The sequence below is a fragment of the Amblyraja radiata genome, chromosome 17 (genome assembly GCF_010909765.2).
Source record: "Amblyraja radiata isolate CabotCenter1 chromosome 17, sAmbRad1.1.pri, whole genome shotgun sequence".
Taxonomy (NCBI): Eukaryota; Metazoa; Chordata; class Chondrichthyes; order Rajiformes; family Rajidae; genus Amblyraja; species Amblyraja radiata.
This window is the reverse complement of record NC_045972.1, coordinates 8516406-8534141: the sequence shown is the minus strand read 5'-3', so window position 1 is coordinate 8534141 and position 17736 is coordinate 8516406. Positions and strand designations below refer to the sequence as shown.

The 17736-nt window shown below is 43.8% G+C and overlaps 1 protein-coding gene across 1 annotated transcript in view; it reads left to right on the top strand.

Moving 5' to 3' along the window:
* The window catches only part of piezo1 (piezo type mechanosensitive ion channel component 1), a 293127-nt gene that overhangs the window by 236544 nt on the left and 38847 nt on the right, over positions 1 to 17736 (top strand). The window contains exons 29-33 of the mRNA XM_033036504.1: positions 919 to 1084; positions 3615 to 3704; positions 6518 to 6606; positions 12888 to 12959; positions 16277 to 16377. Coding sequence (XP_032892395.1) covers positions 919 to 1084; positions 3615 to 3704; positions 6518 to 6606; positions 12888 to 12959; positions 16277 to 16377 — 518 coding nt within the window. The remainder of the gene's footprint in view (positions 1 to 918; positions 1085 to 3614; positions 3705 to 6517; positions 6607 to 12887; positions 12960 to 16276; positions 16378 to 17736) is intronic.

Genomic DNA, 17736 nt, shown 5'->3' with positions numbered 1-17736 from the left:
AGGCAAATGGGTGAACTGTGCTTGACAAGTGACACAGAATGTGTGGTCGTGAATCCACATCAATTCCATGCCTTGTCCAACTTGCTTCACAATGGAAAACAAGATCAAGCAAACAGGCTGCAGATTCACCATTGCTCATTTGTGCTGCCTTCCACAAGAAAGTTATTCCTATGGAATCCAGCAGAAACCATTCATTTGCATGTTCTTGTGTTGCAGAGAAAAAAAGTCTTTAATATTGTGAATCATCTGCTGTTGTTCAAGGTCAGTGTCATCAGTGCTTGAGATGTGTTTGGTCACAGTAAAATCAAAGGAAAGCAGTGAGCCATAAGAAGAGTCGTATAAGCTGCTTATATTGTGATAGTGGTCAAGGTGAAACACCTATTTCAAATGTGATAATAATAATAATAATAATAAATTTTATTTATGGGCGCCTTTCAAGAGTCTCAAGGACACCTTACAAAAATTGAGCATGTAGAGGAAAAACATGTAAGGGGAATGAAATAAATAGTAGAGACATGATAGCACCTATTATATGTTGTTGTCCTTCTTCGCATTGCTGAGCGTTCAGTAAAGGGCCTGTCCCACGGGCGTAATTTGCACGTAATTTACGCGACATGATTTATGCGTCACGACGCATGACGCGCACGTGATGCGCACATGGTGAGCATTACGCGCGCATGGTGTGTGGTGACATAGGCAGTGACGTGCGGTCGCGCGCGGCGCCCCAGGATTTTGGGATGTTCAAAATCTTTGCGCGCCATCTGCGTGACGCCCAAGTGGGACAGGCCCTTTAAGGATTGTATGTTAGCTGTGTTGAAACTACTGATCAACTATATTTTCCACTATTTACAAAATGCACCATTGTTTCCAGTAGGTTTTAATGCCGACTTCATTGTATCCCCATTCGTCCTTTTTCAGAGAATGATTTAAAGAATCCAGGGTGTAGTTTGCCCGTGGGTGAAGCTGGCGTTCTCTGGGACAGCATCTGCTTCTTTTTCCTTTTGCTTCAGCGCAGAGTCTTCCTCAGCTACTATTTTATCCACGTGACGGCTGACATGAGAGCCTCCAAGCTGCAAGCCTCCAGGTACAGCAACACCGTCACTGTGGTACAAAGTAAAAATGTGTCCTGCAAAATACTGGTGCTGATAACGGCCTAGAAATGGTTTTGATCCTCAATGGATGCTCTGATGGTCACCAAAGGCTGCTTCAGTTGTGGGCATGTTGCTGCAAACATTAGATAGGTTGGGGGGGGGGGGGGGGGGGGGGGGAGATTAGACGGTGGGGAGGGGGGGGGCAAAGGGGTGGTGAACCAAGGCAGAGGATGTCCAGATGGATAGGTGTGTGTGTGTGATGAGCCGGTGGCACAGGGGTGGGAGGGTGATAAGTCCCTGTAATGGCAAAGTAGGGGGGGGGATTGGAAAGGCGAATACAGGGAGATAGACCTTGCGTGGACTAATGGGAGTGGGAAAGGAACACTGAGGGTGTGAATTACCTGAAATTAGGAAATTCAGTGATCGTGACCCATTCATTCCCACCAGAGAAGCTGCCTGTCCCGCTGAGTTACTCCAGCATTTTGTGTCTGTTCATGCAGCTGGGTGTAGGCTTCTCAAGTGGAATGTAACCAGAGGAACAACCACTTACTTATATTACACTTCTGTGGAGGAGGCTGAGGAGGGGAGCGTCTGTGGGAATGGGAATGAGTTGCAATCATAAGCTCAATATGACCATTGTGGACAGAGCCCTGGTGCCTTAGTCCACACCTATCTAGTGAAGGCCACAGCAAGAAGGCTCAAATGCAACAGACGGGTTGGTGAAGGTGCAAGAAAATCTCTGCCTCACCTTGAAAGGCCCTTTAGGATCCTGGATGGTGGTGAGGGAGTGTTGCACCTCCCAGGGTTAAAGCACTAGGGAGGGATGATCATGGAAAGAGGTGCAGACCAGGGAATCTCAGAGAGAGGGATTGCTGCAGAAACCTGAAAGGGGGTGGGGGGGGGGGGGGGGGGGGGGGGGGGGGGGGGGGGGGAAAGATGTGAGTGGTGGTGGTATCCCATTAGAAACAGTGAAGAATGATGTGCTGGATGCTGAGGTTGGTGAGGTGAAAGGTGAGGGCCGAGGATCCATGTCTCTGCTCTGTCTGGGGAGTGGTGGTAGTGCAAGAGCTGATGTGTAGGAAATGGAGGGACTGTGAGTGAGGGCTCCATCAACTGCAACAGTGGGCAAGCCATGTTTCTGCAAGAAGGAAGGTGTTTCAGATATTGAATATCAGAAGCTTTAGATGAAATCGATATCGATTTCTGAAAGGGAAATAGTAATTGATAAAACATAAAGGGATTTTTTGAGCATTTAACATGAATTGGTTGAGAGAAAGGCCAAAGGTGTGGTGAAAATTGGAAAACTTGGATTAAGTAGGTCTTCCGGAGTGGTAGGCAGAAACTAAGGGCCCGAGGGATCAGTGCTTGCACGCAGCAATTCACAATATATATTAATGAGGGAATTAAATGTTTCAAAGCTCTCTAATAACTCCTGTCTTATTCCCCCGCTGTTTAGTGAGGGGGATACAAGGGGCATCAAGGCACCAAATGCTAATTGAATGAGCAGATGCGGTGCAGTGTGGATAAATGTGAAGCTACCCAGAAGTAGAAAACACAGAAAGGCAGAGCATTATCTAAATGGATGAAACAAGGAACTGCAAGTGCCGGTTTGCAAAAAAAGACACAAAGTGGCGCAGGAACCCAGCAGCTCAAGCAGCATGAAATGTGTAGGAGAGAACTGCAGATGCTGGTTTAAACCGAAGATAGACACAAAAAGCTGGAATAACTCAGCGGGACAGGCGGCATCACCTATTCCTTTCTTTCAGAGATGCTGTCTGACCCGATGAGTTACTCCATCTTTTTGTGTCTTTCTTAGGTCAAGCAGCACTTCTGGAGAATGTGGATAGGTGACGATTTGGATCGGGATGCTTCTTTAGACTGATTGTGGGTGGGGGTGGGGGGGTGGGGGAAATAGAAGACAGGAGGGACATGAACAAAGCCTGGCAGGTAATAGGTGAATACTGGTGAGAGAGTTTTTTAATAGGACAAAGCCCAGAGGTGAAAAGACAAAATAGACTGAAGAGTTGTGAATTGTGAGGCATGTGACCTCTCTCTGGCAGTGAAGGAGGACCAGGATAGGAAGGTCTGGATAGGAATGGGAAGAGGAGTTAAAATGTTCAGCAACGGGGAGATCCAGTAGGCCTTGGTGTACGTAGGGGACACCAAGTGTAGACTTGACGACTGTTTTGCGACCACTTGTGCTCTGTTCACCAAGACTGATGTACCATTTGCTAACCATTTTAATTCCTGCAGAATGCGAGGGGGTGGAAGAAGGGGGAGGGGTAGTTTGTAGTTAAATTAGATTAAAATTGGAGAATTCGGTGTTCATATGGTTGGGTTGTAAGCTATTCAGGAACATGTATGGATCCCGGCCACATAATACATGGAAAACTAGGTGTGTCCCATTTTGGCAAACAAGTTGAAAGCAACCAGGCCATAACACATATTAGAATCTTGACTTTGTCCAGCAATAGTACTAAATGTCAACTAAGTTCTGTAATGTACGTCTTTCTTTATCCTTAGGGGCTTCCAACTATTCAATGCCAGCATCATCAAAAACATGAATTTCCTGTGTGAAACTGAGATGAAGTCCAAAGCACAAATAAAGAGACAGTAAGTCAGCTGCATAGAACTCTGCCATCTCTCTGATCACTGGGCATGTTGGCATGTTTTCAGAATGGTTGATTGGGAAGCCGAAAACAGAATCTGTTAATGCCATTGTAGTACTTTCCTAATCTGAGGAAAGACATTCTTGCCATAGAGGGAGTACAGAGAAGGTTCACCAGACTGATTCCTGGGATGTCAGGACTTTCATATGAAGAAAGACTGGATAGACTCGGTTTGTACTCGCTAGAATTTAGAAGATTGAGGGGGGATCTTATAGAAACGTACAAAATTCTTAAGGGGTTGGACAGGCTAGATGCAGGAAGATTGTTCCCGATGTTGGGGAAGTCCAGAACAAGGGGTCATAGTTTAAGGATAAAGGGGAAATCTTTTAGGACCGAGATGAGGAAAACTTTTTTTCACACAGAGAGTGGTGAATCTGTGGAATTCTCTCCCGCAGAAGGTAGTTGAGGCCAGTTCATTGGCTATATTTAAGAGGGAGTTAGATGTGGCCCTTGTGGCTAAAGGGATCAGGGGGTATGGAGAGAAGGCAGGTACAGGATACTGTTGGATGATCAGCCATGATCATATTGAATGGCGGTGCAGGCTCGAAGGGCCGAATGGCCTACTCCTGCACCTATTTTCTATGTTTCTATGTTTCTACTTAGACTTGCAACTGAAGGGCTTGTTTTAGTCAGCTGAATTTCCGACATTATTAAGGGCAGAATTTTCTGGTTCAAGTTGTGGAAAACCTACACCTGTTTGTTTTTGTCTGTCTAATGGAACGTGAGTGTTTCGCCCATGAGGCCAAGACTACTTATCCCAATGCAGAGTTTGACAGATCCAAACTACAGGGATAGCCAGCCCAGTGCTCTGGAGGATGTTACATTTGTTTCCCTCAGGCATTGCCCCGTCAGCTTATCGTGGAAGATTGTTGGTGGTCTTCCGATCAATGTTCTAGCTGAGGTCCAGGGCCATGGTCTCTCTGAAACCAAATGGACAGAATCCTCACTCGAGTTTCATTATTGCCACCATCGGCATCGACTGTCATCATCAATACATGAAAATACTGTGCATTATCTCGTCTCTTGCAAGCCAGGCCATCAGATCTACACCAAATTGTTGACCCCAATAATGAGACTCAAATCATGTGTGACTGTAGGAGCACTGGGTAGCAGGTAAGGAGTATGGTAAGCTTAGCTGAACCATAAAATGCTTCAGTTCTATTATCAAGAGAGTGCAATTGTAATGTGTTTCAGCATTGGAACGATGAATTTCTTACTTGTGACAACTTAACTGGCCCATTAATGCAATAATACGCAAATAAATATTTACTAATGAAGAATACGGTAATTAATACAGTAGTTAATAACAGTGATAATAGATAACCATAATAGTGCAAAACTGAAGTATGTTTTACAACCAATAGGCAACGTATGTTTCACAGTCCATAGAAGACTATCATTGCTGAGGTAGAGGTTAGTGTTGTGCAGTGTTCAAGAGCCTGGAGGTTTCTGGGAAGAAGCTGTTCTTGGTTTTCAGGCTCCTACTCCACCTTATTAATAGTTGTAACAAAATGAGAGAATACCCAGGGTGATGTGGGTCTTTGATGATACTGGCTGCCTTACTGACCTTCTGCAGATCCCTTCGATGCTGGAGAGGTCAGTCGGCGTGATGGACCAGGCAATGTCTTCCATTCTCTGTAGCCACCTTTTAAGGAAGTAGAAGCCTTGATGAGCTGTCTGTCTGTTTGCATCAACGTGCTGGGCCCAGGACAGATCTTCAGGTTCCCAGGAGATAGAAGCTGTTGCCTCTCATCACACCATTCCAGCAATGAAACCAGGTTCATGGATCCTCAGCTTCCCCTTCCTGAAGTCAAGTCAGCTCCTTTGTCTTGCTAACGCTGGGAGAAAGATTGTTGTCCTGGCACCATTCAATCAGATTATCAGTCTCTCACCTGTACTCTGACTCATTACCCATTATTAGTTCAACAACATTGGAGACATAGAAATTAATTTATTTGTCTCTTTACCAACCGATGCATAAATGACTGAGTCTATGTGCAATGTCTGCTCAAGTGCTTTCATGATTTCCCACATTGAGGACACTTAGATCTTACAAAATGGGAGTGTATAGTATTTTAAATTCTCTCTCCCACTTTATAATCTCAGTATAATCTAGCCTGTGGTACAAGATGGTTAAGGACCCAATCACAATGCTAAACTCAATGCTAAGGTATGGCCGCAGTACCAATAAAGAAAACAATAGACACAAAATGCTAGAGTAACTCAGCGGGACAGGCAACATCTCTGGAGAGAAGGAATGGGTGATGTTTCGGGTCGAGACACCTCTTCAGACTGAAGAACATTCAGGTCTGAAGAAGGTTCTTGACCTGATACATCACCCATTCCTTCTCTCCAGAGATGCTGCCTGTCCCGCTGAGTTACTCTAGCATTTTGTGTCTATCTTTGGTGTAAACCAGCTTCTGCAGTTCCTTCCTGCATAATAAGGAAAACTATTTAGTTTTAAATTAGCAAATTAAAAGCCAAGGTACCATTTTCCAATGTGACTGTTAAATGGTCATGCCTTTATTACACTTCAAATTTATAAGAGGCCTAGATAAGATCTGGTCTTCCTAGATATAGAGGCATAGATAAAATAAGGTCTGCCTAGATAAAGTAAAATGAAGGTCTCACATCTTCTTTTATGCCTGAAGCAGAATTTGGTTGATAAGTGTCTTGAAGCTTCAGTAATTACGTGCCTGGTAATGATTGCTATTGCTTTTCACCTGACTATTTGCGGTAACATTTTCTGTCTGGTAGAATGGAGAGAATCCGGGGAAAACAGGAGAAATACAGGAGAGGTGAAAGAAATCCCAATGATCCCAGTGAAAAAGATGAAGAAGATAAAGGTACAATTTAAGGTGCAGAAATACGAGACAGAGTAAATGTTTGAGTCATTAAATAAAATGAAGCAGAATAGTTAATATGCTCCTGCATAATAAAACTACAGATAGAAGTGTGCTGTGTGATGAACTACTGTTAGTGTTGCTTTACCAAACACTGAATGCATTCAGTAGATTAGTTCTGTTTTTCATGATAAATCTCTTCAACTGTATTAAGTTGTGTTTATGCCGCGTGGATTACCGCATTAATGATCGCAACGATGGCAGCCGCAACCTAATGCTTGTTTGGTATGACCAGCATGATGTTCAATATGTATCTCGTCGCGCTCTGTTGTTTTGTGTGTGCTCCGCATGCATTGGCTACTCAAAGCTTTGTAGTTTGTGCTGAAACCATATAGTGATCAAAAGCATCCCATTTTTGGTATCATATTAAGGCAACGAATAATACAATATTTACACATTTATCTGATATATGCATTCTTCTAAAACTAAAAAAAACAGCTGACTAATAGAGTCGTAGAATGAGACAGTGTGGAAACAGGTCTCTCGGCCCAACTTGCCCACACAACTTGCCCAACATGCCCCAGCTATACTAGTCCCACCTCCCTGCGCTTGGCCCATATCCCTCCAAACCTGCCCTAGCCATGTATCTGTCTCACTGTTTCTCAATTGAATAATATATTTTTGATAATACTTTGATCATTGATTATTAATTGAATATTTTGATATAATTAGCTGGCATACCTATTTACCAAAGGTTTAAAATGCACAAATGTTATTTTACCATTGTGAATATGACTATGTTGTGGATCTACTGATTGTGCTGGACACTTGATATAATTTACCGTGGTTGCTTTCACGTTCTGTCACTGAATATATTTGAGTCAGAGATCGATAGTTATTTTTACGTATCAAAGGAATTGAGGAAGATAGTTAGTGCAGAAACATGGCACTGAAGTAAAAGAGCAGCCACAATCATATTGAATGATGGAGCAGGCTCCTCCTGCTACTATGTCTTACTTTCTTCTTTACCTTCCAACCTACTGTTCAGGATCCCATTGAGTTCAGGGCACCCCGTTTGTCCCTTTCACTAACCACTCTCACATTCCTCCCTTATATAGTGAAGGTGAGCCAGGATTATTCAGCACGCAGCTGAATGTAAAATCCCACCCAAAGGCTGCCCCAACCTGTGATGTTAATGGCCTCTTGTACGCTTTCTAACTGATCATTGGAGACATTCACAAACACTGGAAAAAAATTATATAATTGTATTTGTTTATTTTAATTAATGTACAAATCTACTTCAATGCACCGAATCATAAAAAGTAATTAAAACGTTATTTAAAATTCAAAGAAACACCTTTGCTTAGTCTTTAAGTGAAGGTTGGTGACCCCATTCATAAAACATAGGGTGCTGATGCAAAGTGCAGCTCATGATGTTTGGGAATGGCAGTTTGGAATGCCCTTTGGCTTGGTGGTTATCCTTGTGGTGGTTTGAGATATCAGGTGCACTGTGGTTGTTCTCCAGTACATTTCATACCCCTATACTGCAGTACATAGGCATGGAAGTCCATAATGATGTAGTCCAGAACTACATCTGGTGTAGGTGGTCCCTTTTAGAACTGCCAGCGCACCAGCAGTGAGTTCTGCACTGATTAAAGAGAGTTAGTTCTAAGAGGAAAATAATTGTGAGTTATGTATCCAAATAATATTATTCAGTGTCTTCCACGTCCTCTGCAATTTTCTGGTCAAATTTATTGCTATTATATACAATTGGCCCATGGCCTTTAATAAACCTTTCTAGTAATTAGCTAAGAATAATTCAAAATTAACTTTTTTCTCATGCAAAATGGAAACGTCTCTGGATGTACTCAAGATTCACATTCCCATCATCGAATTCTCCTCAGTGTACATCGCTTATGCTAATACTTTGTGATATTGGTAAAAATCAGAATTTTTTCCAAGGCTTATATCTTTTTTAAAAGTCTATCGGCAACATTTTGATTCAGTGGTCTGGAAGAAAGCTTTTAAAGAAGCAATTTTGGTTTACCCCTTCTGATATTGCCTCTTCTGTCTTGTCAGCCACTTTCTATTCCCCTGTCTCTGAGAAACATTGTTTGTTTCATCAGCAAAGTACAATATAAATGCCAGGTGCTATTTTAGAGTTGATATTCAACAAGTTCCAAATTATGGTATGAGATATAATATTTAAAAATTAATAAAATACATTCCTACAGTTTATTAATGGATACTGGAAAGCATTTTACATTTTAATCACCACTTTATCAGAAGAACATCCTGTAGGTTGATTTTCTAAATTCTTCTTCTTCCAAAATAATCTTTGATCCACATCAGGGTGGTGATCTTCAATCATCTTCTGAGCATGTTAACTGCTAGCATTCTGTCATTGGTTTGTCGATGAATCTGACGTGTTCACCTCTGCTTTCTTCCACACCATTATTGTGCAGTCTTCATTTTGTCCTTTCTATGTTTTAATTCATTTCCACTAGATTCTCTGCTTCCTTGTTTCTAAGATTGTGCAGTTGACATGCTCGCATTTTGCTTTTCAGTTTGAGCTAAAACACTTAAAATATTAATTGCTGATAACAGTATAAGGGTGATGCAGAAGGCTGCTCATAAACTCAGGAAGATCTTGGGATGTCAATAAACTCGGGATGAAAAGAGTACACCATCTTATTTTATTAGAAATCGGAATGCTTTACTAGTGCCCATCTGGGTAGTGGCTCATTAAAGTGTCACTTTAAAAGGAATTGGATAAGCACTTAATCCATGTTTAGCCTGAATATCATATTCTTTATCACAAACAAGCTTTAATGCGGGGGACATAGAGTTTAATTACAAGTTTACACAATCATTATGATTCCAATGTCATTATTAATCATTTCTACAACTAAATCATTTCTCAGGTCAGGTCGGGGAGAGTTTCCCCCGCCACGGGTACCATGTAACCCCGTGCTACCTGCTCCATGGTCAGATAGTCAGTGACTAAACCGTCTCCCCCACCTGGTTTGCCAGGTGAGGAGGGGGCTGTGGACCCCCAGCAGGACCAATAGCAAGACCTGTCAAAGGGCGGATGAACTTCTAGTGAGCCAACGGCCATCCACACTTCAGTAGAAGTTGCGATCACGGTCGTACATACCATTGTAAGGAACGATGATAAAGCACACCCACCAAAATCCTATACTTCCAGCGGCGGAAGTCCGCAGGAACTGGAGGACAGAGATGTGTGGTGCGTCCGTCACCGTTCCCATTGGAAACCAGCACCACTGGGTCGCTAATGTTTTCAACGATGATGAATGAATGAATACAACAAAAGAAATGATTAATAATGACATTGCTGCTTCCCTTTTGACCCCATCTCTATTACTCGATCCCTGTTTTAAGAGGGCAGAGGTTTCTGAATAATATTCCCTTCTTCCCATTTTATATTATTGAGGTTCTGATTTTCATGATGGACGCTGTTACACAGTTCTATGGTGTTTCACTGAAGTACCTCGTCTTATTTTGTCATCCGAAGATTAGGGATTCGTGTTTTACTCAAAATCCCCTCTCTGCCTGCAAACTTCATAATCAACATCTAAGTTCATCACACTAAACTGTGATTTATCATTGGAACTTTCTTTTTATTTTCAGTACACTAAAATTTAACAGGATCCCCATTGACAATTTTGCTAGAACACTGTAAAATATATTTCTGAGCCAATAGACCCCTATAGGATTACACGTGATTCGGAGTTTGTTGGCATAGGCTATTTTCCTATCATGCAAATTAACATCATTTTTTTCCAGAGTGAAACATGGTCACAACTTTTCCCAGTTTATTTCATAAAAATCTAACTGCTTTACCAGGTAAATCCTAGGCACGCCACCCTTGATTCCCATCTTGATCGCTGCATAGTTATGCATGGGATGTAGTCATATTACATGCAGCACTCCGGTTGGAGTAGGGTGAGGGTTTTGGGTCTCATTGTCCCCATGTAACACTGGTGTTGACATTCCTAGAACAGTCAGACCTTCACATCAGAGTGCAGGGTTGGATTCACAGTAAGGTTACTCCCTTATGCCGTTCTAGCTTCTGCCTCAGACACCCTGCCCCTCCACACTGCACCATTACACCCCAACACTCCCAACCCAACAATTCCCCTAACGAAGCCCCTGTCTTCAACTGCTTCTCCCCCCCCCCCCCCCCCCCCCCCCCCACCCACAGGTCATCCTCAGGTTACGACATCCTTCAGTTTAGTTTAGAGATACAGCGTGGAAACAAGCCCTTCGGCCCACCGAGTCCGTACCAACCAGCGATCCCCACACATTAACACTACCCGACACTAGGGACAATTTATATTTATACCAAGCAAATTAACCTGCAAACCTAAAACGTCTTTGGAGGAAACCTGGACATGTAGGAGGAAATCGAAGGTCTCTGAGAAAACCCACAAGGTCACGGGGGAGAACGTACAAACTCCGTACAAACAGCACCGTAGATCAAACCCGGGTCTTTGCCGCTGCGAGGCAGCAACTCTACCGCTGCGCCACCGTGCTGTTCCTATGTCCGCTGCCCTGATCACGAGCCCAGAACCATTCAGGCACCACCCCAGGCCTGACCCAGCACCATCTTGCTCTTGCACCAAGCTCTCTCCACCCCTGAAACCAACTTCAGTCTCAAACAATAATTTCTTCAATTGCAAATAGGTGCATCTGAATTTTTCAACTTGACCCACCATCGAAACTGTGGCCTGCCAGGCTAGTCTTAAAAAGGTGCATAAGAATCTCTAAGCAGTAGAATCCTCTGGGTCAAACAAACCATTTAAATCCATTCAGAAACAAACCATTTAATCTATATAGACATAAATGCTGGAGAAACTCAGCGGAGGAGACAGCATCTATGGAGAGAAGGAATAGGCGACGTTTTGGGTCCAGTCCCTTTTTAAGACTTCTTCGACCCAAAACGTCACCTATTCCTTCTCTCCATAGATGCTGCCTCACCCGCTGAGTTTCTCCAGCATTTTTGTCTACCTTCGGTTTTTCCAGCATCTGCTGTTTCTTCTTAAACATTTAATCTATTTGGTATGTGCAAATAATTATACTCCACATCCGTCACCTCCACTCTAATTATGTCTTCCCACCTACCCCCTCCCCTTTCATCCCACCTACCCCCTCCCCATTCATCCCACCTACCCCCTTCCCATTCAGCCCCATTCCACTGTTCACATTCACATTCTATTTTCTCCATCAAGCCTCCTCATGGATTTTTTATTAACTAGTGTTGTCAGCCAGCACTCTACATTTCAGAAACTTGTGCTTTCTCACTATGTGAGATATTTGATAAACAAGCATTGATCCATGAACAGCCATTACATAGTGTGTCATTTGTTTGAGCCTTGCTCTCTATTGGAAATCATGTCCCCATATCCAGCCTCTGAAATCACTGATGACCAGTGTTGGATCCCTTTGCAAACTTATTTTTAGTGCAAATGTGTTCAGTAGTAACAATCTTTCCAGATTGTCGCATTCTCTCTGCTCTGGTCGAATCCTTATTTTTGTAAACAAATATGCTTCAACTTGGGGACAAGAACCACAGGCAGCATTCCAAGTGTACATACACATACATTACCTCACTCACACCCATAGCTCTTTGTTTAAAATCTGCATTGTTACTGATGGTCCAAATGTTGTTCCTCTCATTCACCCAGCGGTAGTGCTCTTTAAGTTGCCTTTGCTGGTGAAAGGGAGGACATGTAGCTTTGTGCCAGCCTTTGATTTTCTATTATGCAAAACATGTGACCGTTTTGGCAATGATTTAGTGTGCGTCTGCCGCTGTTTGCTAACCTCGGGCCTGTTTGTGGCAAGCTGTGATGTTCAACATGCTCCAGCTGCTGAATATGTTCGAAAGCTGCTGTTACTCTGCAGGTACAATCTGTTTGCAAAACGTTGTCCTTATGTGCATGGAAGTCAAGCTGCTATGGCATTGCTCCTTGATAGTAGCGACCAACATTGACAAAGTGCATTGATGGCATGAATTGCTTTTTGCAATGCTTTTGTCGCCTACTTGAAGCTGCATGTATCAGCTTCACATGGGTTTGTGCTGCTTCAAGCACCCCTCTCACAGCCGGTTGAAAATAATTACTGGTAACCTTATGTGTTCTTGTTCCTTTTGTAATTCTGTGGTGGGAAAGCGGCAGTAAACCTGCCTCAGTAAGTCATGTTGCAAGCTTAAGTTTGTGGAGATTCCTGATGTGGAAACAACATGCTTGTCTCCTGTATGGCAGAACAAAGTGCAACGAAAGAGAAGTCCCAGGAGAAAAGGAAATGGTGGCATCCCTGGGCAAACCACACGAAAGGTATTTAATGTGTGTGACTGCTTAGTGTCTTTTTGATAGCCCAGTCTGTTTGGCCCAGTGCCACGATGCTTTTGCTTTATTTAAACCTGTAGTTCACTAAGTGAGAAGATTTGGTTAAAATTTGGTCGTGACATTAAATAAACACTTCAGCTACATTGCTCTTCGGTGTGTGTCGTGTGTGCTCACTGTTTCACGTAAGGGAAACATTGTACAATTCTGCTGGATTTAATTTAACCACATCTGCCTGGACCTCATCTGATGATGAACTCCTTTACAGTCAACCCTCGTTTTAACGGACTCCTTTATAAAGGGTTTCGGATGTAGCGGATGGGCCTGCCGATACTACCCCCAGCTCGCACCATCTCCCTGCCTCGGTTTCAAACCCCACCCCCGACTCGCAAGATGCACCAGTGACCGCCTTCTTCACCCACCGCTCAGTCCGATGACACGGCTGTTGCTGCGGCTCACATTGTAGCCCCTGGGGGCAGAGCTGTCATTGGGCCGCCACTACCGACAGGATGCACTCTGTCACCATGGGGCTTCCTCCCCTCCCACCTGCTGCTTCTTGCTGGCGTTGGTGGCTTTGTCCATTCCCCACACGACTGCCCCCTCCTCCTCCCATCATTCACTCCATTTAGCCTATCCCCCCCCCCCCCTCATTCTCCTGCTCCCCGCAGTCGCCGACATACTCCACCTTGGAAGCGGCAGAGGGTGAGAGGGGAGGGAGCCCCATGCTGACCGAGCACATTGTTGATGGTAGCGGCCTGAAGAAAGCACTGTCCCCCAGGGGCTACAACGTGAGCCGTAACAACTGTTTGTGAACTGGTGAGGAAGGGCTCGTTGGTGCAGCCCAGCGGCATCGGCAATTAGTTTAAAAGTGAAACTGCACAAAGTGCTGGAGTAATTCAGCCGACTGAATCTGCCTGAAGAAGGTCCCGACATCACCTATCCATGTTCAGCCATGATCGCAATGAATGGCTCGAAGGGCCGAATGGCCTCCTCCTGCACCTATTTTCTATGTTTCTATGTTCCCCAGTGATGCTGCCTGACCCGCTGAGTTACTCCAGCACTTTGTGTCTCTGAAGAAGGGTCTCGACCCGAAACGTCACCCACTCCTTCTCTGCAGAGATGCTGCCTGTCCCGCTGAGTTACTCCAGATTTTTGTGTCTATCTTTGGTTTAAACCAGCATCTGCAGTTCCTTCTTTGTATCCTGCAGTGTATTAACCTTCATCTGCAGTTGTTTGTTTCAAATACAAACAGTGATAATACCTTACTCGGTTATAAAGTACAATTGGCAATAACGAACACCATTCCCCCTCTAAGGTCCGTTGTAACGAGGGTTTACTGTATTTCCTGTGACTTTTATCACACACTGTCACTTACTCAGACTCTGTTTACTTTTCCCTTGATGCTCAGTCGTGGTGCGTTTAGTTTTGGTATTACAGAGCTTACTCATGTCAACACCTCTGATCACTGTGAACCCGCGCTGTCCGTGGAACCAGCGGGACAATCAGCGAAGCTGCAGTGGACTTGCAACAAACTAGATGACCTGCGTGTAAAATAAACTACCAACAAAACATGCAGCATTAAAACCATCCTGAGCTACTCAGTTGCTGTGGTTCAAAGGTTCTTTATTGGTCACATACACCAATTGGCGTAGTGAAATGCGGATTGCCATTGCAGCACATAAAAAAGAATACAACATAACAATAATAAAGAAATTTAAACATAAAAAACATCCCCCTACAATGGTTCCCATTATGAGGGAAGGCACTAAGTCCAGTCCCCATCCCCATGTCCACCCATAGTCGGGCCTGCTTCTGTGCTCTCGGCTTCACAACAAAACAAGACGCAGATCCAAGACTAAGGCTTAATGTATTGGAGCATAGATAGGCCACCTGGCCCTGTGGGCCTGCTCCACCCAACATTCACATCACAGTTGATTTTCAACACCAGATGTATTTTCCCGAGTCTCCAGTATCGCACGATTTCCTTACCACGCCAAAATCTATGCATCTCCATTTTGGAAGAACTCAGTGACTTCACTGTCTTCCGCGATGCACACTTCCAAAGATTCACCACTATTTGAATGAAGATATTTCTCCACATTCATAGTCTGTGACCCGCCTGATTCCAGACTTCTCACCCAGGGAATCCTCCAACCTGCAGGTAGTTGTCAAGCCTGTAAGAATCTTGTAAGAATTCAGTGGAATTTTTGGCCTTTCAAGCAACCAATAACTAATACACTTTCATCAGGTCATGTTCTAGGAGCAGAATTAAGCCATTCAGCCCATCAAGTCTGCTCTGCCATTTAATCATGGCTGATCTATCTCTCCCTCTTAACCCCATTCTCCTGCCTTCTCCCTGTAACCCCCGACACCCGTACCAATCAAGAATCTATCGCTCAGCCTTAAAAATATCCATTGACTTGGCCTCTGCTGCCTTCTAATTCACCATCCTCTGACTAAAGAAATTCTTCTTCATCTCCTTCCCAAAGGAACGCCCTTTAATTCTGAGGCTATGACCTCTAGTCCTCGACTCTCCCACTAGTGGAAACATCCTCTCCACATCCACTCTATCCAAGCCTTGATCGATGTTGATCTCAGCACAACTGACGTTTCACTTTGTGAGATCAAGCTTTATTTTTTGTTGTATTTCTGTGACGTTTGCAGTGTCATTCATGACCACCCTGTTAATAGACACATGCCTACAGCCAGTGTTAGCCTGGTTCATGCAGACCACAGTTTACATGATATCACATCAGAGTAGTTCATGACCCAGGAATTCTCTCCATCTCAACATGTCTTTCCCTGCTTTCAAATCAGTTTAATACCACCCTTCCCTTTTTCTGTAAAGTGCTCAGAGATGTCTTTCTAGAAGTGAAGTGCACTCTGCAGCTGTAGGCTTTGTCTACAGTGCAAGAATTTTATACATCAGACATTTCAAAAATGTCGCAAAATCTTTGTCAAAAAGAACGCTTGTGAACTTCGACTACATGCGCTGTATAATTCAACTCCACACTTTTAAATGCCTAGTTAGTAACTCACTGTACTAAGTAGCTTTCACTGCCCCAAGCACTGAAATACTTTGTACATGGATGTTGTTTTATAACTGTACTTGAAGCTTGTAAAAAGAGCAGGCTGGGAAAAGTAGATGTACAATTGATGGAACAATGTCGATACAACCAATTCTTTCAGAGAATAACTGGCATATTGTTAACATCTGACTGAGGTTACTTCTCATTGAACATACTGTATTGACTGCACCATTGCCGCCTCTGTAATGATTTGTGTCTTTCTTGCATTTATCTGCGCAGTGCTTCAATCTGGAGACTATTATTTGTTTGAGTCGGACAGTGAGGAAGATGAAGTATGTGTGCAGGAAGAGCAGAAGCCTCCCAAACACAGTGCCTTCCAGGTACTGTACAACAGAGCTGAACTTTAAGTGAGGATTGCACAGGTGTGTCATAACGTGATACAGGTCCTTTGGCCCAACTTGCCCACACCGGCCAATATGTCCTGTATACACCAGTCCCACCTGCCCGCGTTTGTATGCTAAGATGATGTATCAGAGAATGATGGAGCTCAGGCCACAATGATCATCTGTATGTGCACAATATATGTCAAGTTTCCACCTCACAAACAAGGAACACTTCGGATGGTAATCATGTCTCACTCTGCAAATCTGTCGTCAAATTCTATGGAAACAATGATGACGAACTAGAGATAAATACGAAGTGTAAGAAGGAACTGCAGATGCTAGTTTACACTGAAGATAGACACAAAATGCTGGAGTAACTCAGCGGGACAGGCAGTATCTCTGGAGAGAAGGAATGGGTGACATTTTGGGTCGCGACTCTTCTTCAGACTGACGTAGTGGTTTTTTTGTCTGAATGTTGGTAGTGAAGATTTTTTTCTGTCCACCCAATAATCTCTTCTGTGACACAGTTCAGAATAGACTGCCTGTTAGGACAGCTGGGCCTGAGAACAACATGACCAGCCGAGCATGGTTGGCTGAAGCAACTGGAGCCTCAATGCTCTTGGATGTTGGCTGGGGAGAGGACACTGATAGTGATTCTCTCGCTATCCCAACAAATTTAGAGAATATCGTGCAGAGCATAGGTAGCATTTACCACTATCTGCAGTAGCCGAGGTCTCCGAAGGATGTAGGGGGGCAGGGAACATTGCCACCCAATTTGCATCAAATCTGAACTTTTTACTTTCAAATGAGGGAGTGCAGCGTAGGTTCATTCCTGGGATGGCGGGACTGTCATATGTTGATAGAATGGAATGATTGGGCTTGTATTCACTGGAATTGAGAAGGCTGAGAGGGGATCTTATAGAAACATCAAATTATTAAGGGATTGGGCAAGCTAGATGCAGGAAACATTTCCCGATTTTGGGGGAGTCCAGAACCAGGGGCCACAGTTTAAGAATAAAGGGTAGGCCATTGAGAACTGAGTTGAGGAACAACTTTTTCACCCAGAGAGTTGTGAATTTGTGGAATTCTCTGCCTCAGAAGGCAGTGGAGGCCGATTCACGGATGCATTCAGAAGCGAGTTAGATAGAGCCCTTAGGGTTAGCGGAATCAAGGTGTATGGGGAAATGGCAGGAACGGGGTACTGATTGTGGAGGATCAGCCATGATCACATTGAATGGCGGTGCTGGCTCGAAGGGCCGAATGGCCTCCTTCTGCACCTATTTTCTATGTTTCTATGTTATTTTCCTCTATCAGCTAAAGGCCATGCTGACACATTGAAGGCAGTGGTGAATTTCA